Consider the following 14,542-nt stretch of genomic DNA (forward strand, 5'->3'; position numbering starts at 1 on the left):
GTGGGGCAAACAGTGAAATAATAATCTAAGCAGGTACAGTAAAAGCACAATAACAACAGGTACCGATAGAGATCTAAATTTAATACAGGTCTAAAAACAGTTAAAGTAGTATGGCTATATGGAAAACATGTACAACATGAATATTTACTTTAAATGCTAGTTACATCAAACGAAGGAGGAATAAGACTACTAGAATCGCTACTTTGTCATTTATTGAAATTGATAAAAAAAAAAAAATGGAAAAATTTGGTCTCAACTTTGGATGCTGCAACTAATTTTCATCCCTCTTACATTCCAAATTGTTCCCGACTTTAGAAACCATTACGATAGAACCAGTGTTGAAAAGTTAATTGACTTTAAACCCAGGCTGGTATTAAGTAATATAACACTTTGTTAACATACAACTCCTCTTACAGGGTAACTTTACTTTCAGTAGTCAAAGGAAATCGATTCTGAACTTAACAGCCTTGTTTTTTAGAGTCAGATGGGGAAAGACAAGGTTATTAATATTAAATGTAACATTTGGAAAATCTTTTGACAAAAAAAAGCCTTGAATGGGTTCATAACAAATGGCAACAAGATGCATGTCCCAAATTCCACTCTGAAACATCAGTGGTTACATTAGTGTGTTGCTACACTGATATGCATCAATATGTGCACTGCAGTTTTCAGGGATGTGCCAAATTCGGGGTAAAGGTGATACTAGGCAGATCTAACCTGTACCACACATGTTTTTGACCCACACACTGAAACAGGCCTATCAGCATCAGGTAGTTAGTCTAACTGGTGTTTGAAAATAGTGTTATAATGGACCAGAACTTAATAGCAAAGAGCCATACTGTGACCTAGGCCCTAGGTTAACTTAGTGTTTCCCATTTATTAGGCCTGGCCCAATATTAATGAATGTACCTAAAAAGAGGTTTTTTTGACAGATTATCGACATGCAGACCTCAATGATCCATGGCACAGTAGGTGTCTATGATGACTACCATTGCCTAGACCTATGTGTAGCTATGCTATACACTGTTGTAGTCTAACTGTAACTACATTACATAGACTAGACCTGCATGGGACACACGTTGAATTGTGATTGGTCGTACAGACCAACGCAAAAATGGCTAACTTAAATAGGTGGCATTTTCTTGACAAACGAGGTGAACAAACTATATGTATTAATCTCGTGTAATAAATACCAAACGAAGCAACGCTTAGATAAGCAGCTTCTTCGCTGTCTGCATTAGACTCAGTGTGAGATGCGCAATGTCCCTCGATGTCGCTGAGCTGAGGTTCTTAGCTAGCGGAAGAATTGCCAACATTGAAATGTTGCATGCTGTACTAAACAATTCATTTGTATGGAACGCCAAAACCGACAAAATGCAGAAAAGAATTATGTAAACCTAATAAGTCATTATGTGAATACAAAGTTTTCGCCACATAATGACCAAGAACAATTTAAAGGCATTGAAGACTCGCGCACAAAGAAACGTCTCATGCGGGTCATCTGACCTAGTTTCTAATCAGGTGTAACAGAAGTGTTAGACACCACCATCCATAGGCTTAGGAGCCTCATTTGATATGGGGGGGGGGGGGGGGGGCTGTAACGACTTGCCCGAAAATATGACCAAAATTTTTCGCGCTCCGCTCGCGTTCCACATGTTAATGTGCATATCATATAGGTATTCTTCCGTTATTACATCACATGCCAATAACATTCAATCATTTTCCGTGTTATTACCCTTCCATATTTGTTATAATCATTGGGGAAGTCGTTACAACAATAATGATAATAATAATAATAATAATATATGTTTAACCATTGAAAAATACATTGCAAATTCTTCTTCTTTCAGTAGGTGCCAGTGGCGGAGCTAGGGGTATTGGTCAGGGGGAGAGAATGGTCTGTAGGGGCGCTTTCGACACTATCTAAGCGGAGCGCCACCACAGGTTGGCGCGGAGCGTACAGAATTTTTGTTTTTTGAGTAAAGATACTCCCTAGATCGCCGAAAATGACCCTTTCCGGGCCTTGCTAATTTGCAGATAAACAAAGAACAAATAGGTGTCATCGCCATTTGTCAGAAAATTACACCAACAAAATGTGACAAATGTCAATAGGTATTTGAGAGCGCAATAAAAAAGTCAATAATCGCGAATAAGTAAAAAAGTGGTAAAAAGCTGAAAAGGGCGCCAGAAGTCCATTTGAGTCCGTCAGGGGAACATCCGCCCCTCTGACTATATGGACGCTCCGCCACTGGTAGGTGCCCGAAAAATTGTCAGCATATTGCCCAAATTTTCACCAAAAAACTTGAAAAACACACTGCAAATTATTATTCTTTCAGTAGGTGCCCGAAAAAATTCTCAGCATATTGCCCGAATTTTCTCCCAAAAACTTGAAAAACACACTGCAATTATTATTCTTTCAGAAGGTGCCCGAAAAAATTCTCAGCATATTGCCCGAATTTTCACCAAAAAAATTGAAAACCATTGCAAATTATTATTCTTTCAATAGATGCCCGAAAAATTCTCAGCATATTGCCGAAGTTTCACCAAAAAAAAAAACGAAAACACACTGCAAATTATTCTTCTTCCAGTAGGTGCCCGAAAAATGCTCAGAATATTGCCCGAATTTTCACCAAAAAATATGGTTGGGGGTGCAGCCCCCCCAGCCCCCCACCTCCTACGCCTATGCCACCATCGATCCCAGAATATACACACAGCTTGCTACCGTCGGTAATTAGACACTAGTACACAGTCAGTAAATGCAGCTACGGTCAATACCCACAGCACAGTGTATATAGCAGCGATGGACATCTCAGGTCTAGATAAAAGATAACAAGGTATCACGTTTTCATTACTGCCTGCATTTCGTAGCGTCATGAACAAAACGTCACTTGCAAGCAACGGAAAGTTAACTTTTTCAGATGGCCGCTCGCGGTTTGGACGAGTCTTCAAGCCTTTCAAGTCCTTATGTGGCATTAATAGTACGTTTACATAATGACAAAGAACATTTAATTTATCATGCGACCCTAACACTAAGGTACACAACAGTGTACTGAAGCATAGAGGGGGGAAAGCATTTTTCGGGTTGCTAAGGTACACAACAGTGTACTGAATCACACAGGGGACACACTGGGGATTTTTACGTGTAGATAATGTCTCGAGGTTACCTGTTAGGGGTATATTCCCTCGTCTGGTCAAATGTTTGTTCTTTCAAGCCCAAGCAGGCTCGAGTGAGCATTATTTTGTGTAGATTGCCCCATATGGGAGGATTTTAACGCTGATTTCGGGGATAATTTGTAAATATGTATAATGAATTGTAAATAAATACACTAATGAAACCATTTTAACGGTTGCTAAGTTACAAAACAGTGAACTGAAGCATACAAGGGGCAAGCAGTTCACGGGTTGCTAACGTACACAACAGTGTACTGAAGAATGCAGGGGGAGAGATAATTTGTAAATATGTATGATGGCTTGTAAATATACACACTAGGGAAACCATTTCCACGGTCAATAAATAGCTATTACCGCTCTGCTATAGGTAATAGCAGTGATTACGTCATAATTTCCTCGTGTCGAAGCTATACAGTCGTCATAGTGGAGTTTATAACTTTACGGTGGCTAAGGTACACAACGATGTACTAAAGCACACAGGGGGCAGCAGTTCACGGGTTTATAAGTTTATAACGTGTAGATGATGTTTCGAGGCTACGTTTTAGGGGTATAGGCACCCGTCTGGTCGCATTTTTGTTCCTTCAAGCCCAAGCAGGCTCGAGTGTGCATGACTGCGTGTAGATTGCGTCCATAATGGACGAATTAAACGCTGATTTCGGGGTTAATTTGTAAATATGTATAATGAATTGTAAATAAATACACTAATGGAACTATTTCCACGGTTGCTAAGGTACAAAACAGTGCACTGAAGCACACATGGGCAATCATTATACGGTTGCTAAGGCAACAACGATGTACTGAAACATACATGGGGCAAGCAGTTCACGGGTTGCTACAACAGTGTACTCGAGCATACAGGGGGCAAGCAGTTCACGGGATGTTAAGGTACACAACAGTGTACTGAAGCACACAGGGGCAATCATTATACGGTTGCTGAGGTACACAACGATGTACTGAAACAAACAGGGGACAAGCAGTTCACGGGTTGCTACAACAGTGTACCCGAGCATACAGGGGGCAAGCAGTTCACGGGTAGCTAAGGTACACAACAGTGTACTAAAACATACAGGGGGCAAGCAGTGTACAGGGAACAGTGCACTGAAGCACACAGGGGCAATCAGTATACGGTTGTTAAGGTACACAACGATGTACTGAAACATACAGGGGGCAAGCAGTTCACGGGTTGCTATGGTACGCAACAGTATACCCGAGCACACAGGGGGCAAGCAGTTCACGGGTAGCTAAGGTACACAACAGTGTACTAAAACATACAGGGGGCAAGCAGTTCGAGGGTAGCTAAGGTACATAACAGTGTACTAAAACTACAGGGGGCAAGCAGTGTACGGGGTACTAATTACGCAACTAATTACGCGCGTTCAACATATCGATGCCAATATCATATAAGCAAACATCGCTCATTATATTGCATGGCATCGTGTACCGCACGGTCCGTCAAAGTTGCACAGTATACCGCCAAATGCTAATGTAAACAACCAAATATCTTATGTAGATGGAGAAAAACCATACAGATCCATTTATGTCAAAACTCTCTTTTACAAAGGTAATGTCGGCCAAGCTTACAACTTTATTTTAATTACCACGGAGATCATTTTTAAGCTATTCATTGCTATTTATTTTTCTTTCAGTAGGTGTCCGAAAAAAATTGGAAAAAATTGGGTTTCGGGGGGGGGGGGGCTGCAGCCCCCGCCTCCTACGGGACCTACGCCTATGTGTGTAGTGTTCGCTTTCGATATACCTCATATCGGAAATATCTGCTATTTTTCTGTTCCTTCAACCAAGTTTTACAATAGCCATTATAAGATGTTGCAATATTTCTACACCAATAAATTAACTGTGTCTGAGTTTTCGAAAATTTCCTCACCAACATTATTCATCATACTTTCCTCTACTCGTGCAATTTTGACCTGTCTGTTAGGGGTTCAAGGAGGTTTTTCTATATTGGTTATCCATAGATTGAATTTTGTGCAACATTATGGGTATGTTTTCAAGTGATTTTATTCACGAGAAATGTCAATTTTCAAATTCTCAACAAATAATGGGCTTAAAACCTTCAAAAGTGGGGCTTTCGGATATTGTGGGCCGTGACGTAGAATCACCTACAAAAGCAATCATCCATAGGACATGCAATCAGGTCGAACATGATGTGTGACTGGTGACAATCTTCAAAAAGGTTATGGATGGGGGGAAAAAAATTTTGGGAAATACTTGGTTCTCAGGCAAAAGTCTACATCTGGTTGCTCATTTTCAAGCCCGAGAAGTGCCATTTCCGGTGATCTGGGGGGTATCAAAACCAAAAATTTTCTTGTACGCTCCGCGCCAACCGATGGTGGCGCTCCGCTTAGATAGTAATTCGCGCCCCCCCCCCCGGGTTAGAAAAACCTGGATACGCGCCTGAACAGTGTACTAAAACATACAGGGGGCAAGCAGTGTACAGGGAACTTAGATACGCAACATTTTACTGAAACATTCAGGGGGGAAGCAGTTCACGGGATGTTAAGGTACACAACAGTGTACTGAAGGGTACAGTGGGCAAGCAGTTCACGGGTTGCTAAAGTACACAACAGTATAGTGAAGCATACAGGGGCAATCAGTTTACGGTTGCTAAGGTACACAACAGTGCACTGAAGCACACAGGGGCAATCAGTATACGGTTGCTAAGGTACACAACGATGTACTGAAACATACAGGGGGCAAGCAGTTCACGGGTTGCTATGGTACACAACAGTGTACCCGAGCACACAGGGGGCAAGCAGTTCACAGGTAGCTAAGGTACACAACAGTGTACTGAAACATACAGGGGGCAAGCAGTTCACGGGTAGCTAAGGTACATAACAGTGTACTAAAACATACAGGGGGCAAGCAGTGTACGGGGTACTTAGATACGCAACATTTTACTGAAACATTCAGGGGGAATCAGTTCACGGGATGTTAAGGTACACAACAGTGTACTGAATCGTACAGGGGGAAGTAGTTCACGGGTTGCTAAAGTACACAACAGTGTAGTGAAGCATACAGGGGTAATCAGTTTACGGTTGCTAAGGTAAACAACAGTGTAGTGAAGTATACAGGGGCAATCACTTTACGGTTGCTAAGGTACACAACGATGTACTGAAGCACACAGGGGGCAAGCAGTTCACGGGTTTATAAATTTATAACGTGTAGATGACGTTTCGAGGCTACGTTTTAGTGGTATAGGCCCTCGTCTGATCGCATTTTTGTTCCTTCAAGCCCAAGCAGGCTCGAGTGTGCATTATTGCGTGTAGATTGCGTCCATAAGGGACGAATTAGACGCCGATTTCAGGGATAATTTGTAAATATGTATGATGAGTTGTAAATAAATACACTAGGGAAACCATTTCTACGGTCAATATAGCTATGACCGATCTGCTATAGGTAATAGCAGTGATTACGTCATCTATTCCTCGTGTCGAAGCTATACAGTCGTTATAGCGGAGTTTATAACGTGTAGATGATGTTTCGAGGCTACGTTTTAGGGGTATAGGCCCTCGTCTGGTCGCATTTTTGTTCCTTCAAGCCCAAGCAGGCTCGAGTGTGCATTATTGCGTGTAGATTGCGTCCATAAGGGACGAATTAAACGCTGATTTCGGGATTAATTTGTAAATATGTATATTGAATTGTAAACAAATACACTAATGCAACAATTTTTACGGTTGCTAAGGTACACAACAGTGCACTGAAGCACATAGGGGCAATCATTATACGGTTGCTAAGGTACACAACGATGTACTGAAACATACAGGGGACAAGCAGTTCACGGGTTGCTAAGGTACACAACAGTGTACTGAAACATACAGGGTACAAGCAGTTCACGGGTTGCTAAGATACACACATTGGGTAGTTTTTCAGGTGTAGATGATGTCTCGAGAGAACGTGTTAGGGGTATTTGCCCTCGTCTGGTCGCAGTGTTTGTTCCTTCAAGCCCTAGCAGGCTCCAATGAGCATTATCACGTGTTGATTGCGTCCATAAGTGACGAATTAGACGCTGATTTCGGGGATAATTTGTGAATATGTCAGATGATTTGTAAATAAACATACTAGGGAAACCATTTCCACGGTCAATAGCCTAAATAGCTATTACCGATCTGCTATAGGCAATTGCAGTTATTACGTCATATATTCCTCGTGTCGAAGCTATACAATCGCCATATTGGAGTTTTTTACGTGTAGATGATGTACTGAATCATACAGGGGGCTAGCAATTCACGGGTTGCTAAGGAACATAAGAGTGTACTGAAGCATACATGTAGGGGCAAGCAGTTCACGGGTTGCTAAGGTACGCAACAGTGTACTGAAGCATACAGGGGGCAAGCAGTTCACGGGTTGCTAAGGTAAACACATTGGGGATTTTTTAACGTGTAGATGATGTCTCGAGGCTGTTAGGGGTATATTCCATCGTCTGGTCGCATTTTTGTTCCTTCAAGCCCAAGCAGACCCGAGTGAGCATTATTACTTGTATATTGCGTACATATGGGGATAGGCGTACGAGGCGGGGGGGGGGGCAGGGGCAGAGTTCCCCACCCCCCAAATTTCTAGAGGACAAGAAATTCGGGCAAAAGTCCTGACAACTTCGGGCAGCCTAAGAGGAGAAATATATATATATATATATATATATAAATATGCAGTAGTTTGCCCGAATCTTTTTCATTTTTTGCCCGAAAATTCCGTGGAAAGCGTTTTGTGTTATTTGTTTTGTGACATTAATATTAAAATAGGCCTAATAATTTTCTATATTTGGCATCATGATGCCCGAATATTGCCGTGAAACACCACCGTACGCGCAGCTCATCTGGGCTACCACGCTTTTTGCACTATCCCCCAAAATTGTTAACAGGGAACAGTCGTGGTGACATGCATGCATGGAGATGAGCTCTCTCTGAAGTGAAAAAACAGCAGTAAATATTTTTTTCTAACTAGTCAACTGTATACCTGGACATCCCCGACATGAGTATGTATAAGAAACATTTTCTTTTTCATGGATGGTGGTTGGGGGGGGGGGGGGGGGAGTGCCTACAAGCCTAAAAGTACAGGTTTTTCATATTCTTTGTTATTTTTTATACTTTTTTGTGAGACAAATTGCAGTCTCACCCGACACAGCGACATTTTCCCGCCTACAATGTGTGTATTTCTGGAGGTAGCGTTACTGTGTTAAAATAATAAATACGGTAAAAATATACTGTCCTATTTTTCCCCTTTAAAGTGATTATACCATTTTTTCTTCTTCTAATTTACCATATATATGGGGAAGTGTGAATTTTTAAACGTGAGATTATAAAATAAATGATGTATAGATGCAACTTTCAAGGCCTCAGAAGTTCCATTTCCGGCAATCTGAGAGGCATTTCTTGCCAAAAAAATTATTGTACGCTACGCGCCAACTGATGGTGGCGCTCCGCTTACATAGTGTCACGGGAACACGGGCACAAAAGTTTCTGCCCCCCCCCCCCCAACCTAAATGGTCCCGTACGCCTATGCATATGGGACGAATTAAATGCTGATTTCGGGATACTTTGTAAATATGTATAAAGAATTGTAAATAAATACACTAATGAAACCATTTTAACGGTTGCTAAGGTACACAACAGTGTACTGAAGCATACAGAGGGCAAGCAGTTCACGGGTTGCTAAGGTACACAACAGTTTACTGAAGAATGCAGGGAGCAAGCAGTTGGCAGGGTGCTAATTCATTAAAAAACAATTGCAATTTCGTGATTGGTTCTTTCTAACATTGCGTCATATCACAATTTATTCTACGTTCGTCGCATCTTGTATTGCTACGTGATATCATGAGGCACAAAAAAACTTACTGCTACAAACCGTGAGAAACAAGTAAAATACAACTTATGCGAGGGTACACGTTTTACGTGACATTTATGCAAATTGGGCAGATTCCGTAGACACAGATTCTATGCTTGATCTTAGCCAGAATGCCGAAAAGCGATCGCTCTCAATTTTTAAGAAAAGTTACACAGGAAAGTACCTGGGCACCAAACAACTTACCGACTGGCCCGCTCTCGATTACAGTTCCCCTGCATCAAGACTGTGACTGTGTGTTCATCAATGTCAGCTGTGTACCACGGCTCCCCTAAAGAAGGAGAACATAATGCTATTAGGCCCTATTGTGAGAAAAGCTACCCAGAAAAAAAAATCAGGTCAAGGAAGCCAAAGAACGAACCGATTGATCCGCTCTTACTCCCAGTCATCTTTCATCAAGACTGGCTGTGTGATACTTTTTAAGAAAAGTCACCCAGGAAAAAACCTGGGCACGAAAACCAAACAACCGAACGACTGATCCGCTCTCAACCCAGTCCCCTTGCATCGAGCCTATATGACCATCGTCAGGTGGTTATGATCGTTCCCCTACAAGGGTATCACTAATGTTACTTCGATCCAGCTTATAATGTCAAGTAGAACTTACATTAATTTGTGCCACAAAAAGCTTACTAAGTAAAACCTTCATCAAGATGGTTATTTCGGCTATTTGCGAAGGTTTGTTCACAACATTTACGATAAATGTTAGAATTCTATCATTATTTACATTGAAACTTACATATTATCCGGTATGAGATATGTTTAGCTCATTAAAAAATGATTGCTGTTTTGTGATTGGTTCTTTTCTAAGTTTATAATAAATCGCTTAGACTATATACATTTGCTTAAAACAGAGGCAGCTCAAAGAACCCTGTTAACAGGCTCGCATATTCATTATGATTAAATGGGGTGTATACATTTCGAGAACTTCCCGTTTGTGCATTATAAATACGACTATATACTCAGAGGTTATTTCCGAGTGTGTTAACTGTATAGTATTATATGTATGCATGGGAGTGCGTGAAGGGGGTAGTATTTTCAGACAGTGCTGTTTAGAAGCACAACAATTATTGCAGAAATTGGGATTGAGAAAATTTGGGAATTAATTTCCTTCATTCTCTGTTAAGGCTTGCATTTTACCAATTTATTAACTTGGGAGTACTTAACCCCATTACTCCTACCTCAGTTCCTACTCCTCTCAGCGTGTTGTTCGAATAATATGAATTTGGTAAAAATTCCAATGAGTGTAAAGTGCAATTTCATTTCAGGATGTTTTCGATCACATATTCTGTGAAACACCAGCAGGTGGCGAAACTAGATGTAGGCTATTTGTGATATCACCCTTACCTGGCAAAATTAGGCTTAGGGGGAGGGAGCAGAGCCAGCTTCACTTTTTTGATTGACTTCTGGGGGTGCGACACCCCGCCGTAGATCATTAATAACTATATTTTATATCTTCTTACTTTTCTAAAGTATACACGGAAAATAAAGTTACGTATTCTCATGATGAGCGAACAAACAAAAATAATTATAGAAATACCTAACACAAATTCGTATACGTGTTATACTGTAAGCCTGTCCCGGAATGGTCGGCAACTAGCAACAGCTTCCCCTGTCGATATAACTTTCACCAGTAAAGGATTTTCACATAGCATACAAGTACGTTAATGTTCTCCTGTAGAGTCTGAGGGCTTGACAACGGACAGACTTGGAACACAAAACACAGAAATAAGAAAATACATGTGCACACTCTGAGGGTCTGGGAGGCTCTACCTTACTTCTTTATTTATAATCTTCCTAGCTATAGACGGCTTGTCTAGCTTTTTACATAACATAAATGCATTAGAACAATATACCATTGGTAGGAGGAATGTAGCATATGTACCACACCAACTATAGACCACTGGTCTAGCTATTATCATAACCTATGCATGAGAACAATATACCATTGATAGAACTGAATTGATGAACTGAATACAGAACTATGTCCACCTGACACACAAACTGCTCATACATAACAGGCCCAGTGCAGCCGCATAAGTAATTAGCTATCTCTACACTCTAACTTGGGAGGTAAAATTTGGCATGGATAGAGAGATAGAGATAGAGATTTATTTCGTCCATAAGATATGGAAATTTGTCGCCCTGCAGCAAAACAAATAAAAAATCAAAGTTTTGAAGTTACATACAGAATACAGTTAAATATTAGCCTAGTACAAACAAAACACAGAAAAGTTGAATGAAAAGGTAAGAATATCAACAGCAACAATATCCACACATGTGAGAAAAAATATACACATATATACATATATATATACATATAACAAAAACAAACAAACACGATTATAAAACAAAAGAAACCTTTCTAACAACCCTCAGGTTGAAAAGAGAAACAGAATTGGGTACAAAGAAAACCTGAATAGTATTGCAGGCAAGGGCGTAGGAACCGGGGGGCTGGGGGGCGCCAGCCCCCCCAGTGAAAAACGTGGAGGGGTGGAAGTATCATTCCGCCCCCCCCCCCGCTCCGCAAGTCAGAAAACCCCTTTTTCATTTCCAAATGAGAAAAAAAATCTCATTTGGAGCACCAAATTGCATCTAAGGCCAGGTGAAAATACACTTAAGTTTACAAATGGAGTGGGTGTTGAAGTGTGCTATATTGCACCAAATTGCATCTGAGGCCACCTGGAAATGCAAAAAATTCCAATGGGGAGGGGGACACCACCTCCCCTTAGACCCCTCCCCAGGCCGGCCATCAGTCTTCAGCCCCCCACTCAAAAGTACCTTCCTACGCCACTGATTGCAGGCTAGCTTTACTTAAATTGTACTGGCAGACGGGTTGAAAGAGCCATGTCCTTTGTTTCTCATCAGGTGCGTATCCAGGGGGGGCGTTGGGGGCGCGCGCCCCCCGGGTAAGAAAAAGAGGAGAGAAAAAAAAAGAGAAGAAAAAAGGAAAAAAGAGGGGAAAAAGAGGAGGAGGAGAGGAAGGAAGGGAAAAGAAAAAGAAGAAAGAGAGAAGAAGGAGAAAAGGAGGGAGTAGAAGAAAAACGCGAAGACACCGGGAAGAGAAAGAGGAACAGTGACATCATTACAGCGCTGAAGGGTAGCCAGTGACGGATCAATGATTTCGTAAAAGTGTGCCTCACCCTACCCCTTATACACCGACAACTGCATTTTTTTGACGTTTCCATTTTCCTTTCTCACTAATGATCTATATATATACTATATATGGTCTATCATAACGCGTGTGTAGAATTGTGCTATGAAACCAACTGTGGCTGGTCTCGAACTCGACCGTGTCGTCGGAGAACATGACGCATTTTGGGATGGGGGCGACCGCCCCCCCCCCCCATTCAGCATTTTTTTAAATGATATCGCTAAGTAATTTCAAAATAGAAAGTGCTTAGATGCAACTTACAAGGCCTGGGAAGTGTCATTTCCAGCGATCTGGGAGACATTTTCGGCCAAAATTTTCTTGTACGCTTCGCGCCAACCTATGGTGGCGCTACGCTTAGATAATTTGCCTACAGGCTTCGCCCCTCCCTTGGCAAATTCCTCGCTACGCGCCTGTTCGAATTTGTAACGCAAACAGCAGATATCACATCATATCAGTGAGCATGAAAATGGCGTTCCAGGATGAAAAGCCTCAAAACTGTCCGACTTGCCTGAAAAAATAACCAAAGATTTTCGCGCGCGAAGCGCGCGTTCAGCGTGTCAATGTCAATATCATATAAGCAAGCATCGGTTATTACATCGCATGCCATCATGTACCGTACGGTCCGTTCAAATTGCGCAGTATACCGCGGGATGCTAATGTAAACAACGACATGTCTCATGTAGATGTATAAAAAGCATGGAGGTCCAATTATGTCAAAACTCTCTTTTACATTAGTAATGGCGAATTAGGGGCTGCACCCCCGCCGCGCAGTGGCGGAGCGTCCATACGGTCAGGGGGCGGATGCCCCCCCTGACGGACTCAAATGGACTGTTGGCGCCTTTTTCAGCTCTTTACCACTTTTTACTTATTCTAGATTATTGACTTTTCTATTGCGCTCTCATCTACTTATTGACATTTGCCACATTTTGTTGGTGTAATTTGGCGATGACACCCTATACTTCGTTTATCTGCAAATTAGCCAGGCCCTGAAAGGGTCATTTCCGGCGATCTAGGGAGTATCTTTACTCAAAAATTGTCTGTGCGCTACGCGCCAACCAGTGGTGGCGCTCCGTTTAGATAGTGTCGAAAGCGCCCCTACAGACCATTCTCGCCCCTCCTGACCAATACCCCTAGCTCCGCCACTGCCGCCGCGCCTCCTACGCCTATGTGTGTAGTGTTCGGTTTCGGAAATATCTGCTAATTTTCATTTCCTTCAACCAAGTCTTATAATAGCCGTTATGAAATGGGGGTGTAGGCGGTTTTACACTATCTAACGCAACGTAGTAGCCAAGAACCTGAAGTATTTTTAAGGGAGGGCCCGAAGAACATGAACTTATAGCATGCTCCTCATGGTGAAACATAATTGCACCTATTAGGTGAATTGAGTGTACTTTTAATAGTAAGAAAGACTAGCGTAGGTTCTTATGACCAACTAGACCGGTTTCTGCTCTCAACTTTTATAGGTGGAGCTTCATCAGTAGTAAGCCTTTGAATTTTTTATATTCGGCATGAGCGTCTCGTTCTCAAAATGCATCTATTTTCTGTGCACGAGTTTTTATGGACTCATAGTGCATCTATAAGAGCATCTAAAAGAGCTTCGTGTGAACCTTGAGAGTCAGCTGATTCTTCGTTAGTACGAAACCTTGAGTTAACAAGTAAATCTTTGAGATTTTGGGCCCTTTTGTAGGCAAGAATCGGTTCTTTTGGAAACAGTTTGGATAATTCCGCGTGTTGCGAAATTAAGTGCAAATGTTTCAAAAGTGCTTTTTTCAAATGCGTGGTTTTGATGTGGGGTGTATAGGTAAGCTTGAACACCAGTGGTGGTTCCTTTTGTTTAGGATTGGTAGTGAGGTATTGCCTACGGTTTTCAAATTTTATGCCTTTAGTGGCTGTGGCAATTTCCTCTTTCATATAGTTACGGAGTAACAGTTTCTCTGTGAACGCATTCTTTTTCTCTAAGAAGTCAGTCTCGTTGTTACAGAGACGTGCGTATCGTAATATTTCCCCTTTAATGAAGCCTTTAAAAGTGGCAAGTGGGTGTGCAGAGTTTCTGTCGAGGTATTGGAAGGTTTCCGTGGGTTTGGTGTGGACTTTAGTGTCTATAATAACCCATTGGTTTCGAACCTTGTACCTTTGAAGATTTTCAAATCTATGTATGTTACCTCGGTGTTTGATATTTCTACCGTAAACTTTAAGAAGCGGTGGACTTCATTCAACCTTTCTACTAGGTGTTCAAGTCCCTGATGTGTACCGTCGTAGAGCAATAGAATGTCATCTCTATAGCGGAGCCATTTTAAGATTTTATTATCTGTCGGTAAAATCTGGTTTTCAAGTCTATGCATGACGATATCGCAGATTTCCGGAGAG

General features: G+C 41.6%; 1 protein-coding gene and 1 long non-coding RNA gene across 3 annotated transcripts in view; one reads left to right on the forward strand and one right to left on the reverse strand.

Moving 5' to 3' along the window:
* Positions 1 to 10,724, reverse strand: part of LOC139980023 (dolichyl-diphosphooligosaccharide--protein glycosyltransferase subunit TUSC3-like) — a 20,562-nt gene extending 9,838 nt beyond the window's left edge. Inside the window, exons 1-2 of one of the 2 annotated variants that reach the window (XM_071991371.1) lie at positions 10,562 to 10,724; positions 9,211 to 9,295 (exon numbers count right to left, since the gene is read on the reverse strand). In XM_071991371.1, the coding sequence (XP_071847472.1) occupies positions 9,211 to 9,245 (35 nt within the window). In that variant the 5' untranslated portion in view covers positions 9,246 to 9,295; positions 10,562 to 10,724. Of the gene's footprint in view, positions 1 to 1,193; positions 1,354 to 9,210; positions 9,296 to 10,561 lie in introns of those variants that run through there. The other variant, XM_071991372.1, reaches the window with a different exon arrangement.
* On the forward strand, positions 1,687 to 2,562 carry LOC139980025 (uncharacterized). The gene is made up of 2 exons (XR_011797429.1): positions 1,687 to 2,339; positions 2,507 to 2,562. It is a non-coding gene; the product is annotated as an uncharacterized lncRNA (long non-coding RNA).
* Positions 10,725 to 14,542: the final 3,818 nt, after the last annotated feature.

The sequence above is a fragment of the Apostichopus japonicus genome, chromosome 14 (genome assembly GCF_037975245.1).
Source record: "Apostichopus japonicus isolate 1M-3 chromosome 14, ASM3797524v1, whole genome shotgun sequence".
Lineage (NCBI taxonomy): Eukaryota > Metazoa > Echinodermata > Holothuroidea > Aspidochirotida > Stichopodidae > Apostichopus > Apostichopus japonicus.